The 26,057-nt window shown below is 35.6% G+C and overlaps 3 protein-coding genes across 6 annotated transcripts in view; 1 reads left to right on the top strand and 2 right to left on the bottom strand.

The window, feature by feature from the left end:
• The window catches only part of LOC128019860 (RING finger protein 17), a 28,795-nt gene extending 25,764 nt beyond the window's left edge, over positions 1-3,031 (bottom strand). Inside the window, exons 1-5 of the mRNA XM_052606160.1 lie at positions 2,876-3,031; positions 2,542-2,657; positions 1,609-1,706; positions 250-337; positions 44-124 (exon numbers count right to left, since the gene is read on the bottom strand). Coding sequence (XP_052462120.1) covers positions 44-124; positions 250-337; positions 1,609-1,706; positions 2,542-2,657; positions 2,876-2,930 — 438 coding nt within the window. The 5' untranslated portion in view covers positions 2,931-3,031. The remainder of the gene's footprint in view (positions 1-43; positions 125-249; positions 338-1,608; positions 1,707-2,541; positions 2,658-2,875) is intronic.
• LOC128019861 (rho GTPase-activating protein 20-like) lies at positions 2,573-16,003 on the top strand. 4 transcript variants are annotated; one of them, XM_052606163.1, is made up of 17 exons: positions 2,573-2,683; positions 4,018-4,146; positions 4,375-4,760; positions 5,972-6,048; positions 6,619-6,786; positions 7,518-7,667; positions 7,839-7,880; positions 7,965-8,049; positions 8,137-8,214; positions 8,335-8,401; positions 8,537-8,692; positions 9,395-9,579; positions 9,797-9,961; positions 10,494-10,624; positions 10,836-11,019; positions 11,185-11,296; positions 14,073-16,003. In XM_052606163.1, exons 3-17 carry the CDS (start codon positions 4,686-4,688, stop codon positions 15,194-15,196), a joined length of 2,799 nt encoding a protein of 932 aa, XP_052462123.1. In that variant the 5' UTR covers positions 2,573-2,683; positions 4,018-4,146; positions 4,375-4,685; the 3' UTR covers positions 15,197-16,003. The 4 variants fall into 4 exon arrangements, with proteins under 4 accessions (XP_052462123.1, XP_052462122.1, XP_052462121.1 ...); XM_052606162.1 differs by having other exon boundaries at positions 5,969-6,048; positions 9,398-9,579; XM_052606161.1 differs by having other exon boundaries at positions 5,969-6,048.
• Positions 16,004-16,218: 215 nt separating this feature from the next.
• On the bottom strand, positions 16,219-19,845 carry fdx1 (ferredoxin 1). The gene is made up of 4 exons (XM_052606165.1): positions 19,545-19,845; positions 17,604-17,728; positions 17,006-17,135; positions 16,219-16,656 (listed from the first exon to the last, which is right to left on the bottom strand). The coding sequence occupies exons 1-4, from the start codon at positions 19,697-19,699 to the stop codon at positions 16,527-16,529; spliced, it is 540 nt and encodes a 179-aa protein (XP_052462125.1). The 5' UTR covers positions 19,700-19,845; the 3' UTR covers positions 16,219-16,526.
• Positions 19,846-26,057: the final 6,212 nt, after the last annotated feature.

Genomic DNA, 26,057 nt, shown 5'->3' with positions numbered 1-26,057 from the left:
CATAAGACTACATACAAGATTTTGTACGGTTTCTAATTTTTACCTTGTGAATTTTATCTAGTTGATTGAGGTTTTCTGTTGCTTTCCCAAGAGCTTCATCCAGAACTTTAACAACATCTGGCCTCTACACAAACACACATAAATAACTGAGCTCTAATCTTGTGCTAAGAATATTAAGGGAGCCTGATCTTAAAGAAACAATGAGACTACATAATACAGTTCAGTCATATAAGTGGAAAGTGCCTGTACCCCTTCAGCATTCTCCTGTGTGTGGATGGCTGCCGATGAGGGTGGGCTCTTCAACCTGTGAGATTTCCAGCTGTCTCCAGAGTGCCTGCTGAAAGTTGTTTTGCAATTGCAATTTTAACTTACTGAATATTGAGCTAATGTTTAATCAAAAAGATAGTTATAAAATTTGTCTCATGTTTATATTTGGAAGAAAAAAAAATGCACACACACACACACACACACAAAATTATTCAATACAGATAACGGTTTCTAATAAATGTTAGAAATGTATTGCTGAAAACATTACAAAAGACTGTGAACTGTGATGGCAGCTTTCGTGCGAGTTACTGTGCGTTCACACCGCTACCGTCTAGAGCATCAAAAATCACTCTGGCCGCCCTGCTCACAATGCCGCAGAAAGATTTGTGAGCACGCTGACGTAGATCGAATGTTTATCTTGTATTTAAAGCGGCCGCAAAGCAAACAAGCTTGTTAGACTTGTGCAGACTAACCACAATGAAGGTAACGTTTTAAGTTAACCTCATTAAATATTGTTGTGGACGAAGTATTAAGAGCCTTTACCTAATAATGTATAAAGCACTGTAAAAATACTCTGATGCAAGTAAAAGTCCTGCACTGAAAATGTTAAGTAAACATAATTAAAGTATACACATTACTTAATGTAAGTATAGTCAAGGAAATCGGTTTAAAAGTAAACTGGAACTACTGTACCATTATTTATTATATCATTAGATTATTATTCATATATTGTTACTGCACATCAGCAACTCACCAGGAACATGAACAATCTCAGACACCTTTGTCCACGTATAATTTTTATTTTATTTTTTAAGTCCCTGTACGCAAACAGGGACACATCATAGATTATTGCAAACCTGACACAGCAACAATCAACCTGTCCTATATTGTGCTTGGGAACTAATCTGGTTGGAGCTGTGTTCTCTGGAATCCTCTCAAGCGGTGGACTTCTATGTTCCGATTGGTTGCCGCCAAACCGCGTCATAGCTCATTACCATAAAGTTGCCCTGATTTCAACTCTCCTCAACACTCTCAATGGCCAAGTCGCACTGCGCCGCTACTCGACACCGGCTCACATTGAAAATTAATGACTTCCGGCCACTTTGACGCTCTCGATGCTGGCGGTGTGAACACACAGTCAGTGCAGACAGTGGACATACCCCCAGAGTTTGTAAGCAAAGAATACTGCTTATTTTGTCAAAATATGATACCTTATTTTATTTACTTTTTTTCCCATTTAAATTTAGGTGAGAGATTAACATCTGTGGTGTGACTCAGAACACAAATTTTACATTGCTTTACAAAGACTTTAGAACTAAAACTCTTTAATTTGCTGAATACCCTTTCTTTGTGTTCATTCGTGCCGTATAGATGAGGCCAATGATTCTGCTGTCCACCTCTAAACCATCAACTCCTTCCTCACCAATTCTGGTGTCCATCTAGATCAAAACAAACAAAAGACATCATCATAAATACCAATCTGAAAAAAAATCCCATTGCACTGGAGAAGTTTATAAACATTAATAGGATTGCAAAACTGTGCTTGTACTGGGGAATTTACTCCATTGAGACTAACTTTAATGGTTTCTTAAACATGAAAAAAAAGGTTAAGTAAACCATCTTAAATTAGAATGTCGTGGAAAAGTTCATTTCAGTAATTAAACTCAAATTGTGAAACTAATGTATTAAATAAATTCAATGCACAAAGACTGAAGTAGTTTAAGTCTTTGGTTCTTTTAATTGTGATGATTTTGACTCACATTTAACAAAAACCCACCAATTCTCCATCTCAACAAATTAGAATACTTCATAAGACCAAAAAAAAAAAAAAACCTTTTAGTGAATTGTTGGCCTTCTGGAAAGTATGTTCATTTACTGTACATGCAATACTTTGGTAGGGGCTCCTTTTTCTTTAATTACTGCCTCAATTCGGTGTGGCATGGAGGTAATCAGTTTGTGGCACTGCTGAGGTGGTATGAAAGCCCAGGTTTCTTTGACAGCGGCCTTCCGCTCATCTGCATTTTTTGGTCTTTTGTGTCTCATTTTCCTCTTGACTGTACGAAATTTCGGAGTGTGCAGAGACCTTGACATTGCCCTTTTACAAACGATAAAATTATACAGTGACCAGGGCCCTGAAGACGATACCGCCATAAACACAAGTGGTCCATAAGTCTTCTACAGTCATATGATAACTTCGGGCGAGGAACAAACTGAAATTTAAGTCGTAATACACTCATAAATTTGTTTTACCGTGGGCTTTTATACATAAATCACCTGACATTCCGGACACGTGATGACATTTTGCGGGGACTCGAGCGCACGCAGACATGTGCTGCAGCAAATATGACCGCACAACAGCACATGAGGGAGATTCCCCACAGCTTCATCTTCTGGAGGAAAAAAACACGGGATTAAGGTTAGTAAAAGTGACAATATTAGCATTAGCTTTTCTACAGAGTGACTCCAACGCTTTTCTGGAACATTCTTTCAGTCACGTGTTGCCAAACGTGCTCATGTAGGACTACATGGAATGAAAAAGTGTATTAACGTAAATTACACTTTTAATTAAGTAAAAAGCTTTTTCTAATAAAGTTGTGCTGTTTGTTACCAGGTAATGTATAAGATGAACCACAGACATTACAAGCAGCCGCAGCCTCCGACATTTTGTACAAGAAATAACGTTACTCTGTGACTGTTTCCTTAACTGATGAGCTCGCTTGCCAATCGTCCAATCAGAATTTGCCGTCAATGGATTTTTTGTCCAATCAGAGCCATCGTTAGATTCGCATGACTTTCTTCCGTTTTTTAATTGAGTGGCTATTTCTCAGGCGTTGTACTTTTCGTTTCAAGAGAATATTTTTGTTTTTCCTTTTTTTTATTTTTTTGTTGCAATATTTTATATTGTTCACTTTAATTTTACATTGAGCCCCATCACTTCGTATTTCCTGAAAAATACATTCAAACTTTATTCTAAATAGAAATTCAAAGTTTTTTATACTTCTGTCTCTAAATCACTGGTGTTTGTGTTTTCTTACAATTGCTCGTAGTTATCAGATGTTTCTATTTAAACTATGGTATGTAAAATTCAAGTACAAAAGTAGTATTGATTCACAATAACACCCAGCACAATAGAGTTTAGTGATAATAATCATCATCACATATTAAAAATGGTTAATTGAGTGTTTGTTGTGAATACTGTATATAGTATTTTTAGGACTGAGGATAAATGGATTCATTGAAATATAGGTCAGTAACTTTCCTCAGTACATACACACATGTCCTGATCCCTGCCCCACCCACCAATCACTACAATTAACATAAGCTGTATCAAGATCCAGGTTGCAGAGCTCATTGCGTGTCATTTTCTACACAGCAAAAAGGTCAATGAGCAGAGTACCTCAGGCACATTGTGTCTGGCTGTAAAAGAGCAAAGCAATACATAGGCTGCATGTAAATTATAAGCACAGTGCATGCAATCCCATTATGTTATTTCTATTACCCTGTTAAATTCTTTATTGTTTGCATGTACTGTATGTGTTAGACTCAATATTCTCACATTTTGAAATTGAAAATGAAATGTGAAAATGTATATAAATGATGTTTTGATGTTTGCATAGTTACTGCATTTTCGACTTTGAGTTCAGAGGTTTGTGTTTTACTTTTTTAGAATGTCAACACTATAGTCTCATTTCTTGATTTTAACATTTTTATTATTTTGTGTGTGTGTGTGTGTGTGTGTGCGTTCAAAAGATTTACTGCATGCTCCTTTGTGAGCTGGGGTTGGACAAAATCAGGATACAAAATGGACAGTCTGATGGAGTACAGTGAGGAAAATATGATTACAGTTTGAGCAACCGTCAATCAAACTGGCTTCATCTGGTGAGAAAAGAGGCTTAAGCTTGTCTGATCATTTACTCATCCCAGAAAGGAGGGGGCAGGGTATGAAGACAAACTGGAATTATTATAAATAAATACTGAATAGATTTTTCTAGAAATATTTGTCAAAATGTGTAATTTCCAAAGACAAACAAATGTAATTAAAGAAAGTTGTTTCACAAGGTATAAACTTGCTCTCCCCTGTTGAAACTACACACATTTGTTTTACAGACCTACATCCCATTATGTACCGGGATCCCTCCTCCTAAATCCTACCCCTGAGTCACAGACATTAATCTTCCATCATTCAGAGAGGAAAGACAAATACATTGTTCAAAGTGTGGACAGTCAAAGTGCTTGTGAGGAGGACAGAATAACTGATTACACCCCTGGATTTGGTATTTTTTACCACACTGAAAAAGAAAAGAAGGAGGGCAGCAAAGGGAGGATTTTCCAGAGGCATATGATGATATGGAAGCATCTTTTCTGATCTGATCAGTCCTCTAAATCACCTCCACAGTCTTTTTACTTGAATTTTAACCATGGGACCGCTTCATGAGCCAGGATGGCAGAAGAGAAGCCAAATCAAAATTTGTGAGGAAAACCAGCATTCCAATGTAAGTAAAGCAACATAAGAACCTATTCGCAATAGAGAGACTTTAAATAAAAGTAGTCTATCATGTACATTCAATAGTTCAATAATTAAATAATTCAATAGAATTGCATACTCATTTAGTATAATGACAATGGTTTGTTTTAGTTGGACCAGATTTGTACAACAGAACATCAGACCTATGTCTGGTGCAAAGCTATGATTTTCCAGGGTTTAGCTTCAGCATTCAAAGCTCCATTATGAAGATTAACAAAACAAACTCAATTAAATAATTGAAAAGTAGATTTCAAATAAAAGCGAAAAGAGATTAGTGAAAAAGTAATAATCTAGAGTAGAAAGGGTTAAAAAAGGCACTAAAAATAGCTCAGATAAAGACAGCACGACTCTGTATCAATATAAGAGAGTGTTGAATCAGTCATACACACAGCTGTACTGTGATTTTGATAAATAACAGATGTAGCCAACTCATTTAACTTTATAAATTAAGTTGACAACATAATAATAAAAAAATTATAATAATAGAATCCATCATTTAAAATAGCAATAATATCAAAGCCATAGCCTTGTGGGCATTGCACCAATATACTGTATATAAGTGCGTCAGAGCCTCTGGTGACCCAAATTTGAGTCCTGGAGTTTACTCTCAATGCTTCCGTCTCCCCTCATCCAATCACAATCTAGGCAAAATTCTAAAAAATACAACTTTTAAAAGAACAATAATAATAGTAATAACTTCTATATAAGTATTAAAATTAATAAAAAGTAAATTAATAAATGTAGAAAATATATTTTATTCAAATATATTTAAAGGACGAGAGGAAAGGTTTTACAACAAATGCTATGTCATCAACCATAGCAATATTTATAAGTATATAATTAAAATGTTAAACTATAAATGTAAAATAACCAATTTAGAAAATTACTGATTTATATATATATATATATATATATATATATATATATATAAGGAGGAGAGTAATGGTTTTATGGTTTTTGAAATTTTGGTTAGGCAATATTAGCTTTTTGTTTCTCAGATTTTAATACTCCTATAATCAACAAATGATAATCGTAATAGATAAATGATAATTGTGCTGTTAAACCAAATATCAGCATTGTTGTGAATATCTGTGTGTTATTATGTGATGCTGATTATCTCTCTGTCTCTTTTATTATATTACATTATTCTCTCTCTCTCTCTTATTTTTTCTCTAGAAGTCTTTCTCTCAGCGCAGACAGTCGGCACCTTCTATTATTCTCAGTAAAGCTCTTACAAAGTCGAAACCTGCTGCCAGGTATGATCTTTGAAAACTAAAAATGTGTGCATGTAATGATGCTGTGAACATAATTAGACTGCATGGCTGTTTGATTATTTTAAAGTCTGTTTCAGTCTCAGTGAGCAGTTTGTTTCCCACTTCTGGCACAATGTCACAGTCATTGCTTGTGTGCATGCAAGAGGCTTCTGAATATATTTGCATTTAACTGAAAGGAGAGAATGAAGAGAACCAGCCCGTGTGTGGTCTCACAACCAACATCTGCACGTGTGTGAGTGTGTGGAAGAGTGACACAGAGAAACAAAGTTGTCTGCCATCAGACAGGCTGTCTGAAACTATGCGTATATTTTTTGAAATCTCTCTTTTGTCTGATATGCAGCTGTAACACGAGGTAATTTATCAATGAAGCACATAAAAGAGCACTCAAGTCAGAAGCTTTGATTAATTGCAAATGGATTGATGAACTGGACATGTTTTCTTATGCAAACTTCGAATTAAATATGCCTGGCCCAGGGAAATTGTGTATTTTGTATAGGTTTTCTACCATTGTCCTTTCAATGAATGTCTCTTTTTGTCTCATGTTTGTGTCAGGGATTGTGCATCTCAGGTTAGCCAGGACATTTTCGCCCTGATCCAATCTCTGCTCAGCCCAACAAGGAAGCTCATTTGCCAAGGCAATGTGGTGCTGCAGACTGGGCTTCAGACCCAAGAGAGAGTCCTCATCCTCTTCAGTGATCTTCTCATCATCACCAAGGCCAAGTATGGACTTGGAAATTTACTAAGAAGAATTAAAATATATTCATGTATTAACATACTGTAAATCACCTAAATATTGAAATGCACAAACATCCAGAGATTTGGGGTTGGTAAGATTCTTTTTAATGTTTTTGAAAGAAGTCTCTTCTGCTCAATAATGCTGCATTTCTTAGATCAGTAAAATAATACAGTATAAAAATCTTTAAAATTTATTGCAGTTTCCTATTTTGATTTTATTTTAAAACATAATTTATTCATAGGATTGCAAAGCTTTATTTTCAGCAGTCACCAGTCTTCAGTGTCATATGATCCTTCAGAAATCATTCTAATATGTAAATGTGCTGCTCAATAAATATTTCTTATCATTATCAGTGCTAAAAAAAAAAGATACACTTGTGCTGCTAAACTTTTTTTTGTGCAAACTGTGAGACAGTATTTGATGCAAAGAAAGTTCAAAAGAATAACATTTATTTGAAATAAAAAATATTATGTTGTATATGTCTTTGCTGTTACCTTTAATCAATTATATGTGCCCTTGCTGAATAGAAGTGTTTGTTAAAATAAAATAACTAAATAATAAACAAGCAAACACACACACACACACACACACACAAAAACATACTGACTCCAAATTTCAGAATGGTAGTATGTAGAGCTACAATGTTAAAGTGGTGAGATGGTATAGCTCTAATGATTTTGTCTTTGAATAATTTGAGATGTTTTTTTTTCTTCAGGTCAGTAATGCAGGTGAAGCAGAAGAAGTGTGTGCGTGTTAGTGAGATGTGGACGGCCAGCTGTGTGGATGAGGTGTGTGAGGCTAGTACTGCTTCAGAGAGGAGCTTTGTCATGGGTTGGCCAACTTACAACTGTGTGGCTAATTTTAGGTACACACACACACACACACACACACACACACACACACACACACACACACACACACACACACACACACACAGTATATACAGTATATATTTATATATATATAGCCAATCTAAACATATCCATTGATTTCTCCTGTTAAAATTTGCTGTTTTTGTGTGTGTCCGTGTGTATAGCACTTCAGAAGAGAAAGACAGGTGGCTGTCTCTAATTGAAAGGTCCGTTCTTTTACTATATTACAATAAATACAATAAAGAAATAAATCCTCTCTTCTAAAATTCTCTTCTCCCTCTTTTAATTAGTTGTATAAAAGAAGAAAAACAGAGTGATGATCCGAAGATGATTCCACTAAAGATATTTGCAAAGGATGTCGGCAACTGTGCCTATGTGAGAACGGATTGTTTTTTGAGTATAAAATGATGTACTGTAGCTTTGATGTGTAAATGAATGTAAATTTGCTTTTTTTCTGTTTAGGCAAAAACTCTTTTTATCAGCAACACAGACTGCACCTCTGATGTCATTGGCACAGCACTGCAGCAGTTTGGTCTTTCGGTATGTAAAGACTGCACAGCTAATACACAAACAAACCAAAGCAACAGATAAATAAATAAAATGATTATTATTTAATTATATTTTTATTTAACTTTATTTAACTTTTCTCTTTGCAAACAGGGTGGAATAAAAGATTATAAGTTGTGGGTGTGTTCAAAACAAGATGAAACACCATACCCTTTAATTGGTAAGAGTTTGTCAGAAATTCTCCTGTCATCAAAGCAATCAAACATTTTAGCTGTGAAATAATAAAGTACTGTGGTATGAGTATCCGATACTATCCCTGCACAGCAGCTTTTATAAGGGGCTTTTGTTCCACCAGGTCATGAGTTTCCTTATAGCATAAAGATGAGCCACATTCGCCTGCTGCAGCAAGATGCAGTGACGTTATCCTACAGCCAGATGGCGCTTTTGCCTATTGACGCTCAGTGCCAGTTCTTCTTGAGGCCCAGTAAAATGAGTAGCAGCACCTGCACAGGTGAGAGATGCTTGTTTTCAGAATGCTACCATACTACTCATTCTATTTTTGTAGTATGGCCGTATATTACTAACAACCATAATATTTTAAAGGAACACTATGTCAATTTTGGCACTCTAGTGGTTAATAAACAGTACTGCACACATCCCACAGAAGAACATTCTAACCAGAGCTACTTCTTCAAGTATATGTCTATGGCAATTCGTAGATGAATTTCTGATGTACTGGCCCTATTATATACATTTCACAAAATTTGAACACAAAAAATACAGTTACATAGTGTTGCTTTAAACTTCTGTGATGATTTCCCTTGCATTCTACATTAGTCCACATTTGGACTGTTCAGTTTTTTTTTTTTTTATAAAGCCCACATCTATGTCAAAACACAAACACAAAATAAAGTCTGAATAGCTTAATATAAGCTTTATATTCAAATAAATACTGTATGGAAATTATTTGGCATGAAATCAACCTGGTTCTTACCCACTGACCTATATATATATATATATATATATATATATATATATATATATATATATATATATATATATATATATATATAACAGATCAGTGTTCTTACCCCATTTCTTCTGGCACAATCTCACCAATCCCTCCAACCCAAAAACATATACACATACACAATGTCCTGAAACGTTGCCTCTTTTTTATCTTGTTGACCTCTCTTGCATACATTTATCCTAGCAGAACAGAAAAGCAGGAGGAGGAGGATGTCTATTTTTAGCTGGGCTTTTAAACGAGGCTTCAGCATTGAACAGGATGATCAGTCCGAATCTCTTGTCCAAACCATTCAACCAGCTTCTGGTCATCTGTTTGGTCGGCCACTCAGTGATGTGATAAAAGACAATATCCTGCCATCATCCATTGTTGTATGTACTGAAAATCCTCTAATTTTAGGCAATTAAAAAGATAATCCCTAAAGTATTAATTTAAAAATTTTTTATATTATGTAAATTAAAAGCAGTCCAACTTTTTGGCATACTGTTCAGCATTATTGAATGACATAATGCACTTTGTTAAAATATGTTGACATCTAATTACAATGATATTATTACAATAAAACCACTTGTTTTTTGTTTTTTAAAGGACATGCTGAAGTGTTTGTGCAGAGAGGGGACCGTGACGCATGGAATATTCCGGTGCTCTGCTGCAGTGAAGGCCTGCCGAGAATTGAGGGAAAAGCTGGATTCTGGTCACTATGAAGAGCCACTGAGTGCAGAACCTGTACTTGTTACTGCTTCAGTGTTCAAGGTACATATTTATGCACGAACACTCTTCAAAAGTTTGGGGGCTGTAAAAGTTTCACAGTAAGGTTTAAAAAAAATAAAAATCTCTTATGCATTTATTCGATAAAAAATGCACTTAAAACAGTAATATATTGAAATAACAGCTTTATATTTGAATGTTTTTTAAAATGTAATTTATTCCTGTGATGGCAAAGCTTCAGCAGCCAATACTTCAGTCATCAGTGTCACACAGTCCTTCAGAAATCATTCCAATACTGATTTAGTGCAAATGAAACATCATATTATTATTATTAGCAATTATAGGTTGTGCTGTTTAATATTTATGGAAATGTAAGGTTTCTTTGATGAAAGGAAAATTCAAAAGCGCATTATTTATTTAAAATAAATCTTTTGTAACATTATAAATGTCTTTACTGTCATACTTTGAATTGAATGTATCCTTGGTGAATACAAGTATTAATATTCTTAAGAAAAAAAAATTGACAAAAATAAACATTGATTCTATTATGAGACTCTGTGGTGTTTTTGATTGGCAGGAATTCTTACGCAATATACCGGGCAGCCTCTTGTGTGAGGAGCTCTATGAGCAGTGGCTCCAAGCCGTTGAGCAGAATGGTGAAAGCAATGGACACATGCCGGAGAGAAACCTTCTACAGAATGTTCAGAGGTAAAGTCCCAGTAACACCCCGATTAGTTTATCAGGTTTTGTAATGCTAGTTCGCAAAGAAGGATAAAACCTTGATAATGATGGATCAAGGCTATGATATTACTGCACACCTTAAGCAGATTTAGATTTAGTAGCCAGTTTCCTTTAGCTTTATGAGTTATCTAATCGTGAAGACAGTTAACTTTGATGTGTTTTCTGCCCACACTCCCAGGCTTGTTCAGCTTTTACCTAAAGAAAATCTCCTGCTGCTGAGACACATGCTTGCGATGCTGCACCACATACAGCTCAATGCTGAGCACAACCAGATGACCTCTTTTAACCTGGCGGTGTGTATTGCACCTAGCTGTCTGTGGAATTGCAAACTATCACAATCTCATGAAAAAGACGCCAAAAAGGTAAGCACACATGCTTTATTATTACCAGATTACTATACAGAGGATCTGCTGAAGTATTCGTCATTATGGCTCTCTAAAGAACACGGAAATGGCAGTAGGAATGGAAAATATAACAGACATAGGAAAGGAAATGTTAATGTAATTGCTGATGTAATCTGTACACAGGTGTGTGACCTTGTGCATGTTTTGATTGACAACTGCTGTGCGTTGTTTGGGGATGAAATTATAACCCTCTTAATGGATTTGACTGAAGACAATAGAAGCAACCACGGATCAGGTTACTATAAATACATACAGCATTCACAACACACCAACACAATATGGAAGCATATGGGTAGCATTATTCAATTTGGGATGTAATATGCAAAATGACAATGCAATATGTAAAATGGCAATGCATTTCTGTATTTACATTTACATTTTCCAATACATTTGTGCAACGTTTGGTGCAAAATGAAAATGAAAATTAAATTACATAATTTTCATTTGCCATTTACTACACCAGTTTTAAAATGTAAAATGAATATTAATTTTAACGCTTTATAAGTTGCAAAATTAAAATTAAAATGTATAACAGAAATGATTAGATATGTCAAACATGTTAAAGCAAAAACTGTGGCAAAATGATCATTTAAATGCTATTTTTCTTAATTGCATTAACGCTCACAGTCAAGACACTTACGATTGCATTTTCATTCGGTGTCCCGCAATGAATGTAGCAAAACTCAATGTGCACATTGAAAATGCATTCCGAGCCGATCACGTGTTCCCGCCCTCGCGCCACGTCAATCATTGTGTGAAGGTGGGGCTTGTAGAAGGTCAGAGACTCAAATCTCAAGAAGAGGATTCAATCAAGTGAGACAACATGGACAAGACAGTTGGTCCGTGTATGTTTTAATCATTTCGGTTTATGGCTTCAATATTTCATCCGGATTTGTGGGCGGAGCTGAAACGCTGCTTTCATCTGATTGGTCGAATCGGATCGGTTTTCATCTGACAGCCTTCAGCTCGGTCTTGTCATTCTTTCAGGCAGAATAAAAGTCAGTGCGAGTGAAGCACTGAAATGACTGAAACTACACTCACTGTTAATTAGCATAATATTTGAATCAGATGTAGCTGGGCAAATTCGTGCTGCTGAGACCTGCAAATTATTTCTAGGTTGTAGTATTGTATGAATATTGTCCCACTGATAAATACAGTGCAAATAGTTCTGTCCCTTTGGATAACAGTAAAGTGGAAATTAAAATCAATAATAGACTGAGCAGTTCCATGTTTGTAACATTTACCACTCTCATCTTTTAAGTCATAAGGCACTAGGTATGTGTGTGTGTGACATTAATAAATAATTGTAAAAATGAATATAGTTACATTTCTAAATAAAAATAGTAAAATTAGCTCTATGCTGCTCAGTGCTCCTGTAGCCTACCCCAGAGCGCCCTCTCGCGGCTGTAGACGGTAATGTTTTCTCTTGGTCTTGAATAAATGTGACATATAGTCCAGTGCGACTTATATATGTTTTTTTTCCTCGTCATGACGTATTTTTGGACTGATGCAACTTATACCGAAAAATACAGGTAACATTATTATTATTATTATTTATTATGAGAGTAATTGACACAGACTAGAACTTTAATGTTTCACCCAATTCAGCTCATATCTTTAGACTCGTCCGACTCGTGTTGCTTGTATAACTGGCCAGACTTACCTTCCCAAAAAATCCTATTTAATTTTATTTCATAAATTTAACTATATTTATTTCCACTTTACTGTTATCCAAAGGGACAGAACTATTTGCACTGTTTTTATCAGTGGGACAATATTCATACAATACTACAACCTAGAAATAATTTGCAGGTCTCAGCAGCACGAATTATGTGCCCAGCTACATCTGATTCAAATATTATGCTAATTAACAGTGAGTGTAGTTTCAGACATTTCAGCTGAAGGCTGTCAGATGAAAACCGATCCGATTCGACCAATCAGATGAAAGCAGCGTTTCAGCTCCGCCCACAAGTCCGAATGAAATATTGAAGCCATAAACCGAAATGATTAAAACATACACGGACCAACTGTCTTGTCCATGTTGTCTCACTTGATTGAATCCTCTTCTTGAGATTTGAGTCTCTGACCTTCTACAAGCCCCGCCTTGTTCACACAATGATTGACGTGGCGCGAAGGCGGGGACACGTGATCGGCTCGGAATGCATTTTCAATGTGCACATTGAGTTTTGCTACATTCATTGCGGGACACCGAATGAAAATGCAATCGTAAGTGTCTTGACTGTGAGCGTTAATGCAATTAAGAAAAATAGCATTTAAATGATCATTTTGCCACAGTTTTTGCTTTAACATGTTAGACATATCTAATCATTTCTGTTATACATTTTAATTTTAATTTTGCAACTTATAAAGCGTTAAAATTAATATTCATTTTACATATTAAAACTGGTGTAGTAAATGGCAAATTAAAATTATGTAATTTAATTTTCATTTTCATTTTGCACCAAACGTTGCACAGATGTATTGGAAAATGTAAATGTAAATACAGAAATGCATTGCCATTTTACATATTGCATTGTCATTTTGCATATTACATCCCAAATTGAATAATGCTACCCATATGCTTCCATAATACAAAACAACACTTTAGAATATTTATTTTAGCCTGAAAAAATGTGCTTTAGCAAATTTGACTGCTTTTTAATAATAATAATAAAAAAGATTAGTTAGTGTGATTATTTCAACCAGATTTTTTTTTCCTTGTCGAAAATGTAAATGAAAGTTTGAAAGGAACGCTTCCAAGGCAACAATTTTCATTTAGTTATTTTCATGTTTTTTAGATGAAATATTATGAATATTTTAAAATATCTAATCTAATATTCATATTTTATTTCAGCATTATTTATAACAACACTGTCTTTGAAGACCCCAGATCAGTTTAAAAAAATACTGTAACTTCATAAATAGTAACAACAGCACATTTTCACAGAATTTATCTTACTATGTTTTTAAAATTGTATAGTCTATATATCTTTTTCTCTTCCTGCCTCTAGTTGGGTCTCTGCAGCAGATGTCAGATTCGGGTTGTGAGAGTCTGAAGAATGAGGTGAATACAGACACAGAGGATATTTCTAAGAGCCGTCCTCTTAAAGACAGTCGTAGTATGGACTCACTCATGTCACTGAGTGATTGTGACCTCGATTTGCCAGAAAGCCACCTGCCGTCTTCCACCTCATTGACACAAATCGGGAACCTTTCACCTGCAGTGCGACAGCTCCGATCCCTTAAATTACACAGACACTTCATGTCCACCATTGCTTTGACTTCTGAGGAGCAGGAAGTAACCCTAGAAAGTGGAAAACATGAAGAGTTTAAGAGACCTGATGAGGTCAATGGTAATTTGTTTCTAGAACAAAGCTTTCAGCAACTGAATTTCGTGAGAGAAAAGCAAACTCCATCAACCTCCAATGTGTCATCACCAGTGACTTCACCAATGCACTCATCTGTGAGTTTATTAGACAGTCCATTTTCTCTGTCCACCCGTCAGACTTGTCATTCTCCTCAGGACTCTCCAGCAAAGGGACAATCTGATTTGCTCGCTAAAAATGGCGCAGACTGCCAACATTCAAACAGCTTGCTGAATGAAAAATCATCTATGCCACATTATCAGAGGAACATCACTGATACTGAAATGAGTTTACAATGTAAAGTGCCCAAAAATCCTCCTTTTCATCAGCAGGCCTATCAAAAACTCAACAGAAAACCATTCTCACAGACTCCCACTCAAATGCTTTCACATAAGGGAAAGGGGCTTTTCTACAGGGGCCCCTGGAGCCACACACGGAATACTTTAGGACACCCCAATATGCCCCCTGACCCTCAGACCGTCAGCTTCACTTGTCAAACCAGGACTGAAGAAGAGGTCAAGCTACCACAAAGTGTGTTTTGCAGACAGAGCTGCAAGTTGATGGTGCACAAAGTCAGGGGACAGAACGCAGGTTTGAAGTCTAGCAAACTCTCTGGGGAGCAGTTGAGGTTTAAAGCTCTTGATTTGCACCCCTCCTCTGGAAAAATAGTCGGGGAGTACTTTATGGATGCTTCTCCTCTCAGAGAGAAGCAGGCTAATGGGAAAGGTCAAAGGCTCAGTTGTTGCAGTAGCAGCCAGTGGATTGTCTGAAGCCAGTGGGAACAGTCTTTTTCCCAAAACAGGTCATACACACTATGACTCCTTTTAATAACAATAATCTGCAGTTTCTTATAATTAACAATTACAGGCTTCATATTACAATATTATTTAATTTTAGAGCAGGCACGTAATATTCTAATTTTCATCTTCATCAGCAGTTTAGATTTTGACACGTTCTGCAGCAGCTAATGCACTAAAGACCCAGGTATACTTTATTTTCCGCATCCACACAGCTTTCAAGCAAACTCAACCGCTGAGTCAACTCACAAAGATTGGGATGCACGTGGACCGTGTGCATGGAGATCAACCATTGACGAAGGACAGTAACATCATTTATCAGCTCAACCCTACTTAACTGATTTATTCAGTTTTCAATGTGTTTTTCATTATGCAAGTCAAACTGAAGCATTTAAAACATTCAAAAACAGCACACACTTATACTTGCAAGTTCACAAAATCCCCTTTTCAGTATTAGGGTAGGGATACATTACCCATTTTGCCTGTTGATCCTAAAACGTAATCACTCATATTTTGATTCTGTAAGGTGAATGCCACCATTCTGAGGTCCAAGAAGATTTCATTCGAAGATGATTTGTGAGCATTGTAATGCCTTTTTGTAAACAAAGCCAAACCTTTCTTTTGTAAATGTATACCAAACTGTTTCACAGCAAAAAAAGATTTATACTTACAATATTTTATTGCACTTTAAAGAAATGCTATTTAATATAGTACTACAGAATTTAATTTGAATTTCCATCATGTTTTGTACCATAGATCTTATTAAAACTAGTAATCCAATCTGTGTGTGGCCCTAGTTTATTTCTCAACAATTGTTCATTCTTGCAAACATATTTCCCTCAATAATTCATATTTTCACTGTGCTCGTGTCAACATTTTTAATGCATCAATATAACTTATTTAGCAGCAAAACATGTTCAAATATAAAAAAATCACATGTACTTGCTTGAGGATGATGTCCCAGCTTTAAAGTACAAAATAAAAACAAAGCAACCTAAAATGTTAAATATCATATTTATTGCAATAAATCAGTTAGTTATTTCTGCATTGAAAATGTATAACAACAAGATGCTCCCACCTCTCATTGTGACACAAAGAATTGCAGAATATGCACAATTAAAAAAAATTACAATCACCAAAATTATAAAAACTACTTATGGCAGCATGTAAATAATATGAAACAATATATGTTATCAATTAAAATGTAGTTTTCTATTAAAGTAGCACATATTAAAATGCCTGCTATTAAAGATTTCTCCATAATGCAGTTTTTATGTTATATGACTGGGCTTTATTTTATAGATTATACTTTGGGTGGGGCTGTGGAGGACTCTTTTTCACTGTCAACTCGAGCATCAGATATCACGTCTGGCACACGCAGAATCATCCCATCCAGATCCTTCCTCAAACACACCTGGCAACCCAGACGAGATCTAAATGATGTACATGCAAAAGAGAAATGTGAAGATTTGCCATGAATATTCAAATCCAGATAACTCTCTCTATTGGTTGAGAACGTTACCATGTGCTGGTCAGGATGCTCATATGAGCAGAGCAATGATAGAGAGATATAGTGTTTATTACAGGGAAATCAACCTATGAATGTCTTATTAATTGTTGTCTCTGCATAATATAGAATAGGAAAGTGTATTTAAAAATCAAAAGAGATACTTTCTTCATCTTTAAACTAAAGTCTGTACAAAAATACCAAAAGCTACTGCATGGCTTCTGAAGACAATTATAAAATGATCTCCTATTGTTGGAGTGATTTGGTTTACTCACGTGTCTGTAAGCCCATAAGCCAAGTCCAGCATGTCCATTTCCTCATCAGAAATAGGTCCAAGCTTCTTATAAACGGCCTCCTCGAAAATAAGGTGGCACGTAGAGCAGGCCAAAGTTCCCTCACACGCACCTAGTTCAACAACCCAAAAGAGACACACAAAAATATTAGCCTGCAAGCTACTAAGACTCACATTCCACTTACATTGACATGACAAGTATTCAAATATTTCTTTAGCTGTTGACCTCATTTTACCTTTGGATTACATACACAAAGCCCTGTAAAGCTTTGGCCTGTTCACAATGATCAAATCATTTTTGCCTTTCTATGGCAATCACATATGTTTTTCCTTTGCTTTTTTGAGGCAACCAGCAGTCCTCATAGACAGTACACTATGTGCACTGTAAAAATGTTTCATCAAGTAGCCTAAAAATGTGTTTCAAGTGGATTTATATAATGTAAACTAAATCAATGTGACTACATCAGGTGACACAGGAGGAAACTTTACGTTTTTATAGTGGGTCAATGAGATGTACACAATTGTCTGTACAAATAAAACTTACCTTTTTACACTATGTACAATATTTGTAAATAACTTACCAAATCCATCAATATCTAGATCATGGTTAACAACGATATCGAGTAGTGATTCTCCCGTTAAAGCTTTCACTGAAATCCTTTTTCCATCTCGATTCAGAAAGTGAACGGTCACCTTCTCCTCAGCCCTGCACAGAGACATTTTTAAGACTTCGGTGCAAAAGCCATCATCATCATCATCATCATCAGAAGTGCTATATGCAAAACCTAGAACAAAGATTTGTTGTATCCTTAAGCACATTTTCCTGAAAACTTTGGCTAAACCTCTTGTTGATGTTGTTAATCAGACCATTGTTCAAGAAGCCAAGGGATTTTCCCTGAAATGCAGATCCCTGAAGAAAAGCACATTTTTTAAAATAAAAATAGGCTTTGATGGATGGACTAAATATTACATCATTCTATAATGCAAACAAAAAATATAGCCAAAAAACAATTATGGTTGTTGCATTTCATTCATACATTTCCTGTCATTCCTCTGTTGTTCATATGCGGTATGATTTTAAACAACAGCTAGAATAGAATAAACAGTATAGAATATCCTGAGCATGAATTCACCTAAGCCCTGATAAAACCCTCCTGAACCTTATGCATGGAGGCTTAAACACAATGAGGGAGCATGGAGGGGCTTTAGGTGCAATAGTCTTCAGCAGGCAAAAGATATTTAGAATAAAATTATAGAGTAATACAGAAGTTCTTTAAGGTCATATTTCTGACCAGCTTGTGTTTGTATGAAATGAGAGACCACATAAGTACTGGTCATACTTTTTAAAAGTAGTTAAGAACTATACTCAACAAGGCTGCATTTATTTGTTCAAAAATTAACATTAATATCTGTGATATATTATAACAATTTAAAATTATTATTTTCCATTATTATTTTAAAATGTAAATTATTCCTATGATACAAAGTTGACATTTTAGCAGCCATTACACAATTCTTAAGTGTCACATGATCCTTTAGAAATCATTCTAATATGCTGATTTGGTGCTCAAGAAACATTTATCATCATCAACTTTGAACACTGTTCCTTTTAAACTAGACTAGTTTTGAACAGTAGAGTAGATATGTCAGCATGTCAGCAGTGGGTTATATGGCATATAGCAATGCCCTGAACAAAAGTCAAGATTGTGAAACATTTGACATCTGAACGCCAAATCTGACATCAAGCATTACAGAGAGTTGGATTGTATAAAATAACCTTGAGGAAGCTTCAGTTATCAGTGTATTCACCATAACAATAGTCTACATTCTTAGTCACCATATATCCAAAGATAAAACCCAGATAAAGACAGATAACATAAAATAAAGAGGAACACATTATTACACAATGTACAAACACTCGCAGTATACTTGTAACCCAATAGCCTTGACCCACAAAAAAAAGCACGTTTAATGTATTTAACCTATTGCACAACTGAGAAATACAGTGAACCCCAAAAATAGTTATGCACTTAACACACTTAAAATACATTAATGTCACTTTATTAGAAATAAAATATCAAACCATGTGTCAAATGCAAACAGATTACGCTATATCATTCAGAGCTTATCTGAATTACTTTTAACCTACTGATCTCAAGGTTATTTTTGAGTCGATGTATGAAATCAGCTCTCCTCGCAGACTACCACAGTTGTAGTCCATCACATAAACTATCAACTAACATTTGACAACCACTACATTTTCAACATTATGTATATTGTTTTATCAGGTGAACCCTATGAGACTGTAAACAGAGGCATGTTTTGTTATTGTTTTTGACAGAAGCGCTAAATATTTTTCTTTAAATAAAAAAGCAACTCGTTTTGACAACTCGTTATCTAACCTAAAGACGTTACGTATTTTATGTAATCCACACGTTTTGGGACATTACAATACTGCTGAAAAAACTGCTAACATGCATAAGTCCTAATGACTCCGTACTTTCTGAAACACAGTTTCTTACCTTAGTGAATTAGTTAATGTGTTTATTCCTCTGCTGTATGTGTAGCTCCCAGTCACGCATTGAGGAAACGCTCTGGTTTGACTGAATGTTTGGTGCGCCGCTTTACGCATCACAGCCGCTCGCTGGAGTAACACTCTCAATGCACATGCCGACATTGCAATATTTTTTGTTGTTGTTGACAGACCGCTGAAGAACTAACTAACAACGTTACATGTGTGCTGGAATTAAACTTTCGACTCTTTATATCTGGCGGAAATACAGCTGTTCAGTCGTGACGTCAATTTGTAGTCCAACCCGGAAATAATTCATCATGTGTTCCTTCCAATGCTCTATAATAAAGAACTATATCAAATATAGATCAGTGGTTCTTTCTATGAGTTTTTAAAATAGCGATTTTGGATTTTCTTTCTTTCTTTTTTTCTTTTTCTTTTAGCTAATTGTGTTATTTTCATATTACATACTACATACAGTCATACCAGTCTCTCTCTGCGCTATGTTCTTTATATGAAACATTGTAAACTTTTTTGGCCTCCATTAGGAAAAGGAAAACAGGTTATAAATCATACAGAATGAAGGTTTGTGGAAATCTAAAAATACCTGGGAAATGACTGTCATTTAGCCTTTTTTTTGACTAAACAAAGTTAAATTTAAGTGCTGTGGTGGAGACCAATGAGTTTATATAATTTGTATATTTTTATATATTATAAATTTATTACATATTAATTTACATATGTTTAGATTAGCATTCAGTTAGAATTTTTACAAAATATAGAGTTTTTAGTGTGTGTGTGTGTGTGTGTGTATATATATATATATATATATATATATATATATATATATATATATATATGAATGCCTAAAAAAGCAAACTCAAGCTGGTGTAATTGCCAATGTTTCACTTGTTTTGCTCAGTTAAGAATCTCCACAGGGATCCTATAGGCCCCTCTAGTGCCAGTACCCATAAAATGCAATTTTATTTCTTTTTTTCACCAGGTGGCATTAGAGACACTCAGAGACAATTTACGATGCACCTTTCTGTGTTCTATAGAAAATGACTACAATTGTCTTTTTGTTCGTTTTTGTAGGCTAATGTATGAAAATATGATAATCTGCATAAACTTCTCCAGAATTAAAAGCAAATAAAATAAAAATCACAAAAACAACAACAACAACAACAAAACAGTAAGAATAATAAACAAACAAACAGCTAAAATTATCAATATAAGCTTTCTGGACCAAAACATTTTTTGGTCATTTTGACCCTACATTTGCGAGGAGAGGATGAAGGTTAAATGGCCTTCTGAGCAGCTCTATTGTCAGCTTTGGCTATTATTATGGGGGGAAAAACACTTCAGATGGTTACCAATGGTCACATCCTTGAATTTCTGAGTGAGGTCGTTTGTAACTGTAGATGCTTTCACTGACCACAAAAACCATTTACTGACCCAGCCATTTCCAAATTGCAACTGCACAACAGTTAAATTTCCCAGTGAACAATAAGTAAAATCAGGAGTAATTAGGTTTATATGTGAATATATACAGTAATTTTGAAATTAGTTAGAAGCCAGTCTCTATATGTATTTATGGTCTGGATCTATTCTGATTGGCTGGATTATGCATTGAAACAGGTAATTTCATTTTAAATCAGTTGCACTTTTCTAATGCTAACACATAAACAATAACAGAGAACAACTCCAGAAAAAGGCACGCAACTTTAACAACCCCAGTGTTGTCACTGGCCTTGTAGTTTACTAGTCACTGGTGTTTGTCTACATTATAAGTTGTGATGACAAAAATATCATACCATTATTTTTGGAAATATCACAGATACCAAAAAGAACAAGATATGTAAAGCTTTCTAAACAGCATAACCAATGTTAAGAATATACATATGCGTGTGCAGTTTCATACATAGGGCCCCCAAGACATAACTCAGAAAAAAATTACATTTATTTAACTGGCCTGTGTACTGTGTACCTGTGTACTGTTATCTTATGCATTCCAAATTCTCAAAAGCTGTTTCTATGTTTCAAATCAATTATTATTTTCACTGTCAGAGTAATCAATTATAAAGTAAGATATTTGTTTCTCCGCTAATTTGATATTGAATGTGTAGTTTTCATTCTGAATGCATTTTTCATGACATGAACTGTTTGAGACTCAGGCTTTCCCAGCATCACACTCGGATTTCACATCTGACATCCAGCAATAATTAATGCACTCGTGGAGTATTCTGAAGAGGTAATCAGAAAGACTAATGCACTACAGTTTACAAAGCACTGTTATGATATGATTGAGATACTGTAATAAGTTTTATTAATATTTTGAATCAGTTTTTATTTTTATATTTTTATTTAAAATTAGTCATAGATCTGAATTTAGATTTTTTTTTTAGAAGTTGGAATAGCATATTTTTGTAAGTTTGAAACAAGTTACAAAGGTTATTTGCACACAGAAAGTTTTCTCGTAGTTTCAAAACATTACAGATGAACCACTGAAGTCAAATGGACGATGTCCTCACCTTTTTGGGCCATAAAACATTTAAGTCTTGCTGTCTATGCAAGGCCAGAAAGGGTCAAAATATCTTAATTCATGTTCTGGAGATGAATGAAGGACTTATGGATTTGAAACGACATGAGGGTGAGTAATTAATGACAGAATTGTAATTTTTGGAGTCTATCTCAAGTCTGAGTCCGAGATCAAATATTTAGTAGCATTTGGACTTGGCCTGGATTCTGACTGGAATGAGTTGATCTCGACAAGTCATAGATAATATATGACTTGACTTACTGGAGCTGAGGTAAACTTGCTGGTATCTCAACTCATTTCTATACAGGCTTCAGGCCTTTGAGGCGGATAAAGGTGGTATCATCAGTAATTACTCATATCATCAGTGTCAGGAAAGGGAACAGGACCCAACTGCGGTAGAATGAATGAGACGTCTTTTATTGAGAAACTCAGAGGACTTAATCCGTTGGAGCACGAGACAGTCAGCACTCTGCATAAACAGCCAGCTTGAAGATCCCTACGGCGATAGCCGCACAGCAGCGAGGAACAGGTGGCAGATCAGCGCTGGAAAGCCGAAGCGTCCGAAGGCAATGCACAGGTGAGTCGAGACAGCCGCCTGGTTGATGTGGACTACTGAGTACGAGAGGCAAAGCAGGGGGGAGAGAAAAAAAAAACAAAAAGCAGGAACAGCAGGTCGACTAGATAGAGAAAAGACACAAAAACGGAGTCAGGCAAACTATGACAAGCAACAAGAAGCTTACTATAGCAACGCTTACGGACTGACACAAGATAGCAAACACAAGGGTATGATAAAGGGAAGATAATCAGAGTAAGACAGGGTGCAGGTGAGGGAGAAAACGTTAACAGGGATAACAAGAGTGGCGGAGAAAACATAGCGGGAATAGTGAAACACCTGGCGAGCCAGCAAAACCCAAATCATGTGCTCCAGGACAGAAAAAGCCTCAGCCCCCACTGAGATCATGACAATCAGAGCCCCACTTAAACATACTTTATTGCTTACATTTTGTAAACACAAAAACAAAACCAACAGTACTTGAAAAGTGGAAAATGAAATAATTAAAACATAATCAACAAGTTAGAAGAAATCTTTTTGTTTTTTTATGTAGCCAGCAAATTTTGGCACACAGGCTTGCATCATGGCATAATGGCAAATGAAGACTGCAAATGAAGAATCTCATTTTTATGCGAACAAAGACAAGATTCAAACTTGCAACCAATCAGAGAGTTAGAACAAATCAGATGGTATGATATCCCTAATCACATGACACAACAAGAAATATTGTATAGTGTAACAGTGCCCACCCCCATATAGTGGCACTGGTTCTGGAAGTATTTTTTCCATTACATTTTTCCTATAGGGTTTTTATTTTTTAAGTAGCCTATTTGTTAAATAGCTATAAGCCATTAACCATGCCAACCAGCTTACAGTACATGGTGAATCAGAAAGCAGGTTATGCGACTGGGAATGTTTTATTAAGTAAATAGATAAATTCAGCTTTTGGTTCCAAAAACGGAGGTAACTCTCAGGGTATGTAAGTAGCCATAAAAAACTTACTGCCTGAACATAACCTTTCTCTGTAATAGGAATATAGTTGTACTGTATATGTTATTTATAGGTAATATTATATTATTCTAAAATTAAAAAAAATATTGCACAACCATCAATTAGGTTGGCGATATGCAGTAATTATGTAAATTATTATTATTATGTAAACTAAAGATGAAGAAAAAAACAGCATGGAGTGCTTTTTCATAGCATCGGTTCCCAAGGTGTAAGGGAAACAGGTCAAATTAGCTCAAAGGGAATCATTTAAGATTTTAAAGGGAATTTGAACAGAATCACTGTTTCACGGCTGATCACTGAGACGCCCTGCAATTCACTGAACGAGCCGTTTAACATCAAATCTGAGCTGGATATTAATATCCAAAGTATAGTGAAAACATATTAAATAGCACAGGAACAACATCGGCAGTTTAAGACATTAACTTGTAAGCACAAAACACAAGATACTTCTCTTTTCAATATGAATAAAGCTTTATTACCTAATCTAACACATAAGCACACAAACTCACATAATCACAAGTTGTAGGAAGAGAGAAAGTTAGGGAAGAATGAGTTTAAGAGAATGAAAATGTGAAATCCCAAGTTTAGAGCAATACGTGAAATAGTATAGACATGAACATCCATCAGTCACTTAATTAACCCTCGCATTGAGTTCCTCAATGAGGTTAAAATTATATTAGATACACCAGTTCAGCTCAGTCTGGAGGTTATTACTTGCATTGCCCATGTAAAGGGGGTTCCCTTTATTTTCATGGAAAAGGCAGTTTCCTGAGGTTGCTGATTGGGTAGAAGTTCAGTAGTCGTTGAAGTGACGTCTTGAGAAGCCTGTGATTGGGAGTTGTCAGAAGATGCGGAGTTGTTGGCTGGTTGTAGTTTTAGGCAGACACTTGAGGTAAGACTCTGAGACATGGCATTACAAAACTTAACTCAGAACACGAAACTCTTAACGGAAAAGAAAAGAAACTAAAGAAAAGAACAGAAGTAAAGTTTGACGAGACAAGGTGGTGTTTCTTCTCATCATGGCTAAGTAGCAGCAGGTGTGCAGGCCAAAGCACACTGGAACAGCGCTCAAAGAACGCAAAACGCATGGCTAAGAGCAAAAGCTAAAAGCAAAAGCTAAGATTGTAATTTTGTCGGTGTCCTGAGTATTTAAACTGGCCTTTCGGCCACACCTCAAATGTTGTATTGACCAATTAGATATTATCTTTGCTCGTGGTGTTGCAATGTTTCTCCACCCCGTTTATAAATCATGGACATGATTCCTATAACAAGAATATGATACATTTGACAAATACTTGATTGTCAGAAAAGTTTCAAGCAAGAAGATTCAAACACACATACTAAACATGAATATGAATCCTTAAGCTATTCAAAAGTTATTAAAAAGACATACACAATAAGTGATTAGAAACATGATAGTCAAATGTGTGTTACATATATGTCATGGAGTTAAGCAATGGACTGATATTCGTTTATAAGTCTTTTTGAGTTCATTTTGGTGCACCTACATCTTTAAAAGTGCCATTCTTTGACATAAGGACGTTCTGTGGAGACCAGAGGTTAAAAGGTCCACTTAAAGGAATTTCAGTCTGGCTCTTTTCTTCTAGGTCGGGGGAAGTCAATCCAAAGATCTTGTGATCGTGATTGCCATCATTAACATGTGATGGTCATGCTGTGCATCTCTTTGACCATCAGTCTTGATTACTTGCCCAAATTTGACAATCTCTTTTACGAATTGGAATTGTCAATAATTGTTCTTTTGTTTCTTTTAGAAAGCTGTTCAAGCTGCTAGTTAGTGGTGTTTCTTCCGACTTGTGGCGCTAGGATTTGATTTACAACATCTTGTTGTTTTGAGCCTTTCTGTGGAATTCAGCTCCTCAAGTTTCAACCATGCTCCCGATCAAATCTTTAATTGTCTGATTCAGGTCTGATACCCTACAATGGTGACTCGTCAATTCAATGCTTTGTTGAGAATGTCTTGTGTGTTAACTGTGAACATACTCTGAGTTGACTGAAGTAAGCCAGGTTTGGGTTAATCAACCGAGAGAGCTCAGGGTATATGTGACGGTAGGTTAACCTTGCTTTCTGGAATACACCCGTTTTTTTTTTTTTTTTGTAATATTTCTCTTCCTTTTGATTCAGTACTCATTTCCTGTATTCAGTTCCTCTTTCCCTGCTTGCCAGAGTTCTTCTTCTTCTCTTGAATTTTTGGGCAGATTGGCAAACCAACGTTAAAGGTGCAGGCTCCCCACCTAATGTTCTGGAGTGTGAAACATACACATTTCAGCTATAAACTGTTCAATTATGGTTGCCATTGTTCCCTTGGTTTGTCTCCATTTAACCTAAGTTAATCACCATAGCTCCTAAGCACCCACACCTGTCCCTCGTCGACCACTGACAGGTGAAGTGAATAACACTGA

Source organism: Carassius gibelio, chromosome A9, assembly GCF_023724105.1.
Source record: "Carassius gibelio isolate Cgi1373 ecotype wild population from Czech Republic chromosome A9, carGib1.2-hapl.c, whole genome shotgun sequence".
Lineage (NCBI taxonomy): Eukaryota > Metazoa > Chordata > Actinopteri > Cypriniformes > Cyprinidae > Carassius > Carassius gibelio.
The sequence above is the reverse complement of the archived record's forward strand: the minus strand, read 5'-3'. Positions and strand labels throughout refer to the sequence as shown.

What these genes read in the sequence shown, in the direction of transcription:
- fdx1 (XM_052606165.1), bottom strand. Translation starts at nt 19,699, where the DNA reads ATGTCGGCATGTGCATTGAGAGTGTTACTCCAGCGAGCGGCTGTGATG. An exon ending in TCTAGATATTGATGGATTTG is followed by an intron (nt 17,136 to 17,603) that starts GTAAGTTATTTA and finishes TTGTTGAACTAG; the next exon opens with GTGCGTGTGAGGGAACTTTG. An exon ending in GCTTATGGGCTTACAGACAC is followed by an intron (nt 16,657 to 17,005) that starts GTGAGTAAACCA and finishes TACATCATTTAG; the next exon opens with ATCTCGTCTGGGTTGCCAGG.
- LOC128019861 (XM_052606161.1), top strand. Translation starts at nt 4,686, where the DNA reads ATGGGACCGCTTCATGAGCCAGGATGGCAGAAGAGAAGCCAAATCAAA. An exon ending in AGGAAAACCAGCATTCCAAT is followed by an intron (nt 4,761 to 5,968) that starts GTAAGTAAAGCA and finishes TTTTTTCTCTAG; the next exon opens with AAGTCTTTCTCTCAGCGCAG. An exon ending in AAGTCGAAACCTGCTGCCAG is followed by an intron (nt 6,049 to 6,618) that starts GTATGATCTTTG and finishes TGTTTGTGTCAG; the next exon opens with GGATTGTGCATCTCAGGTTA.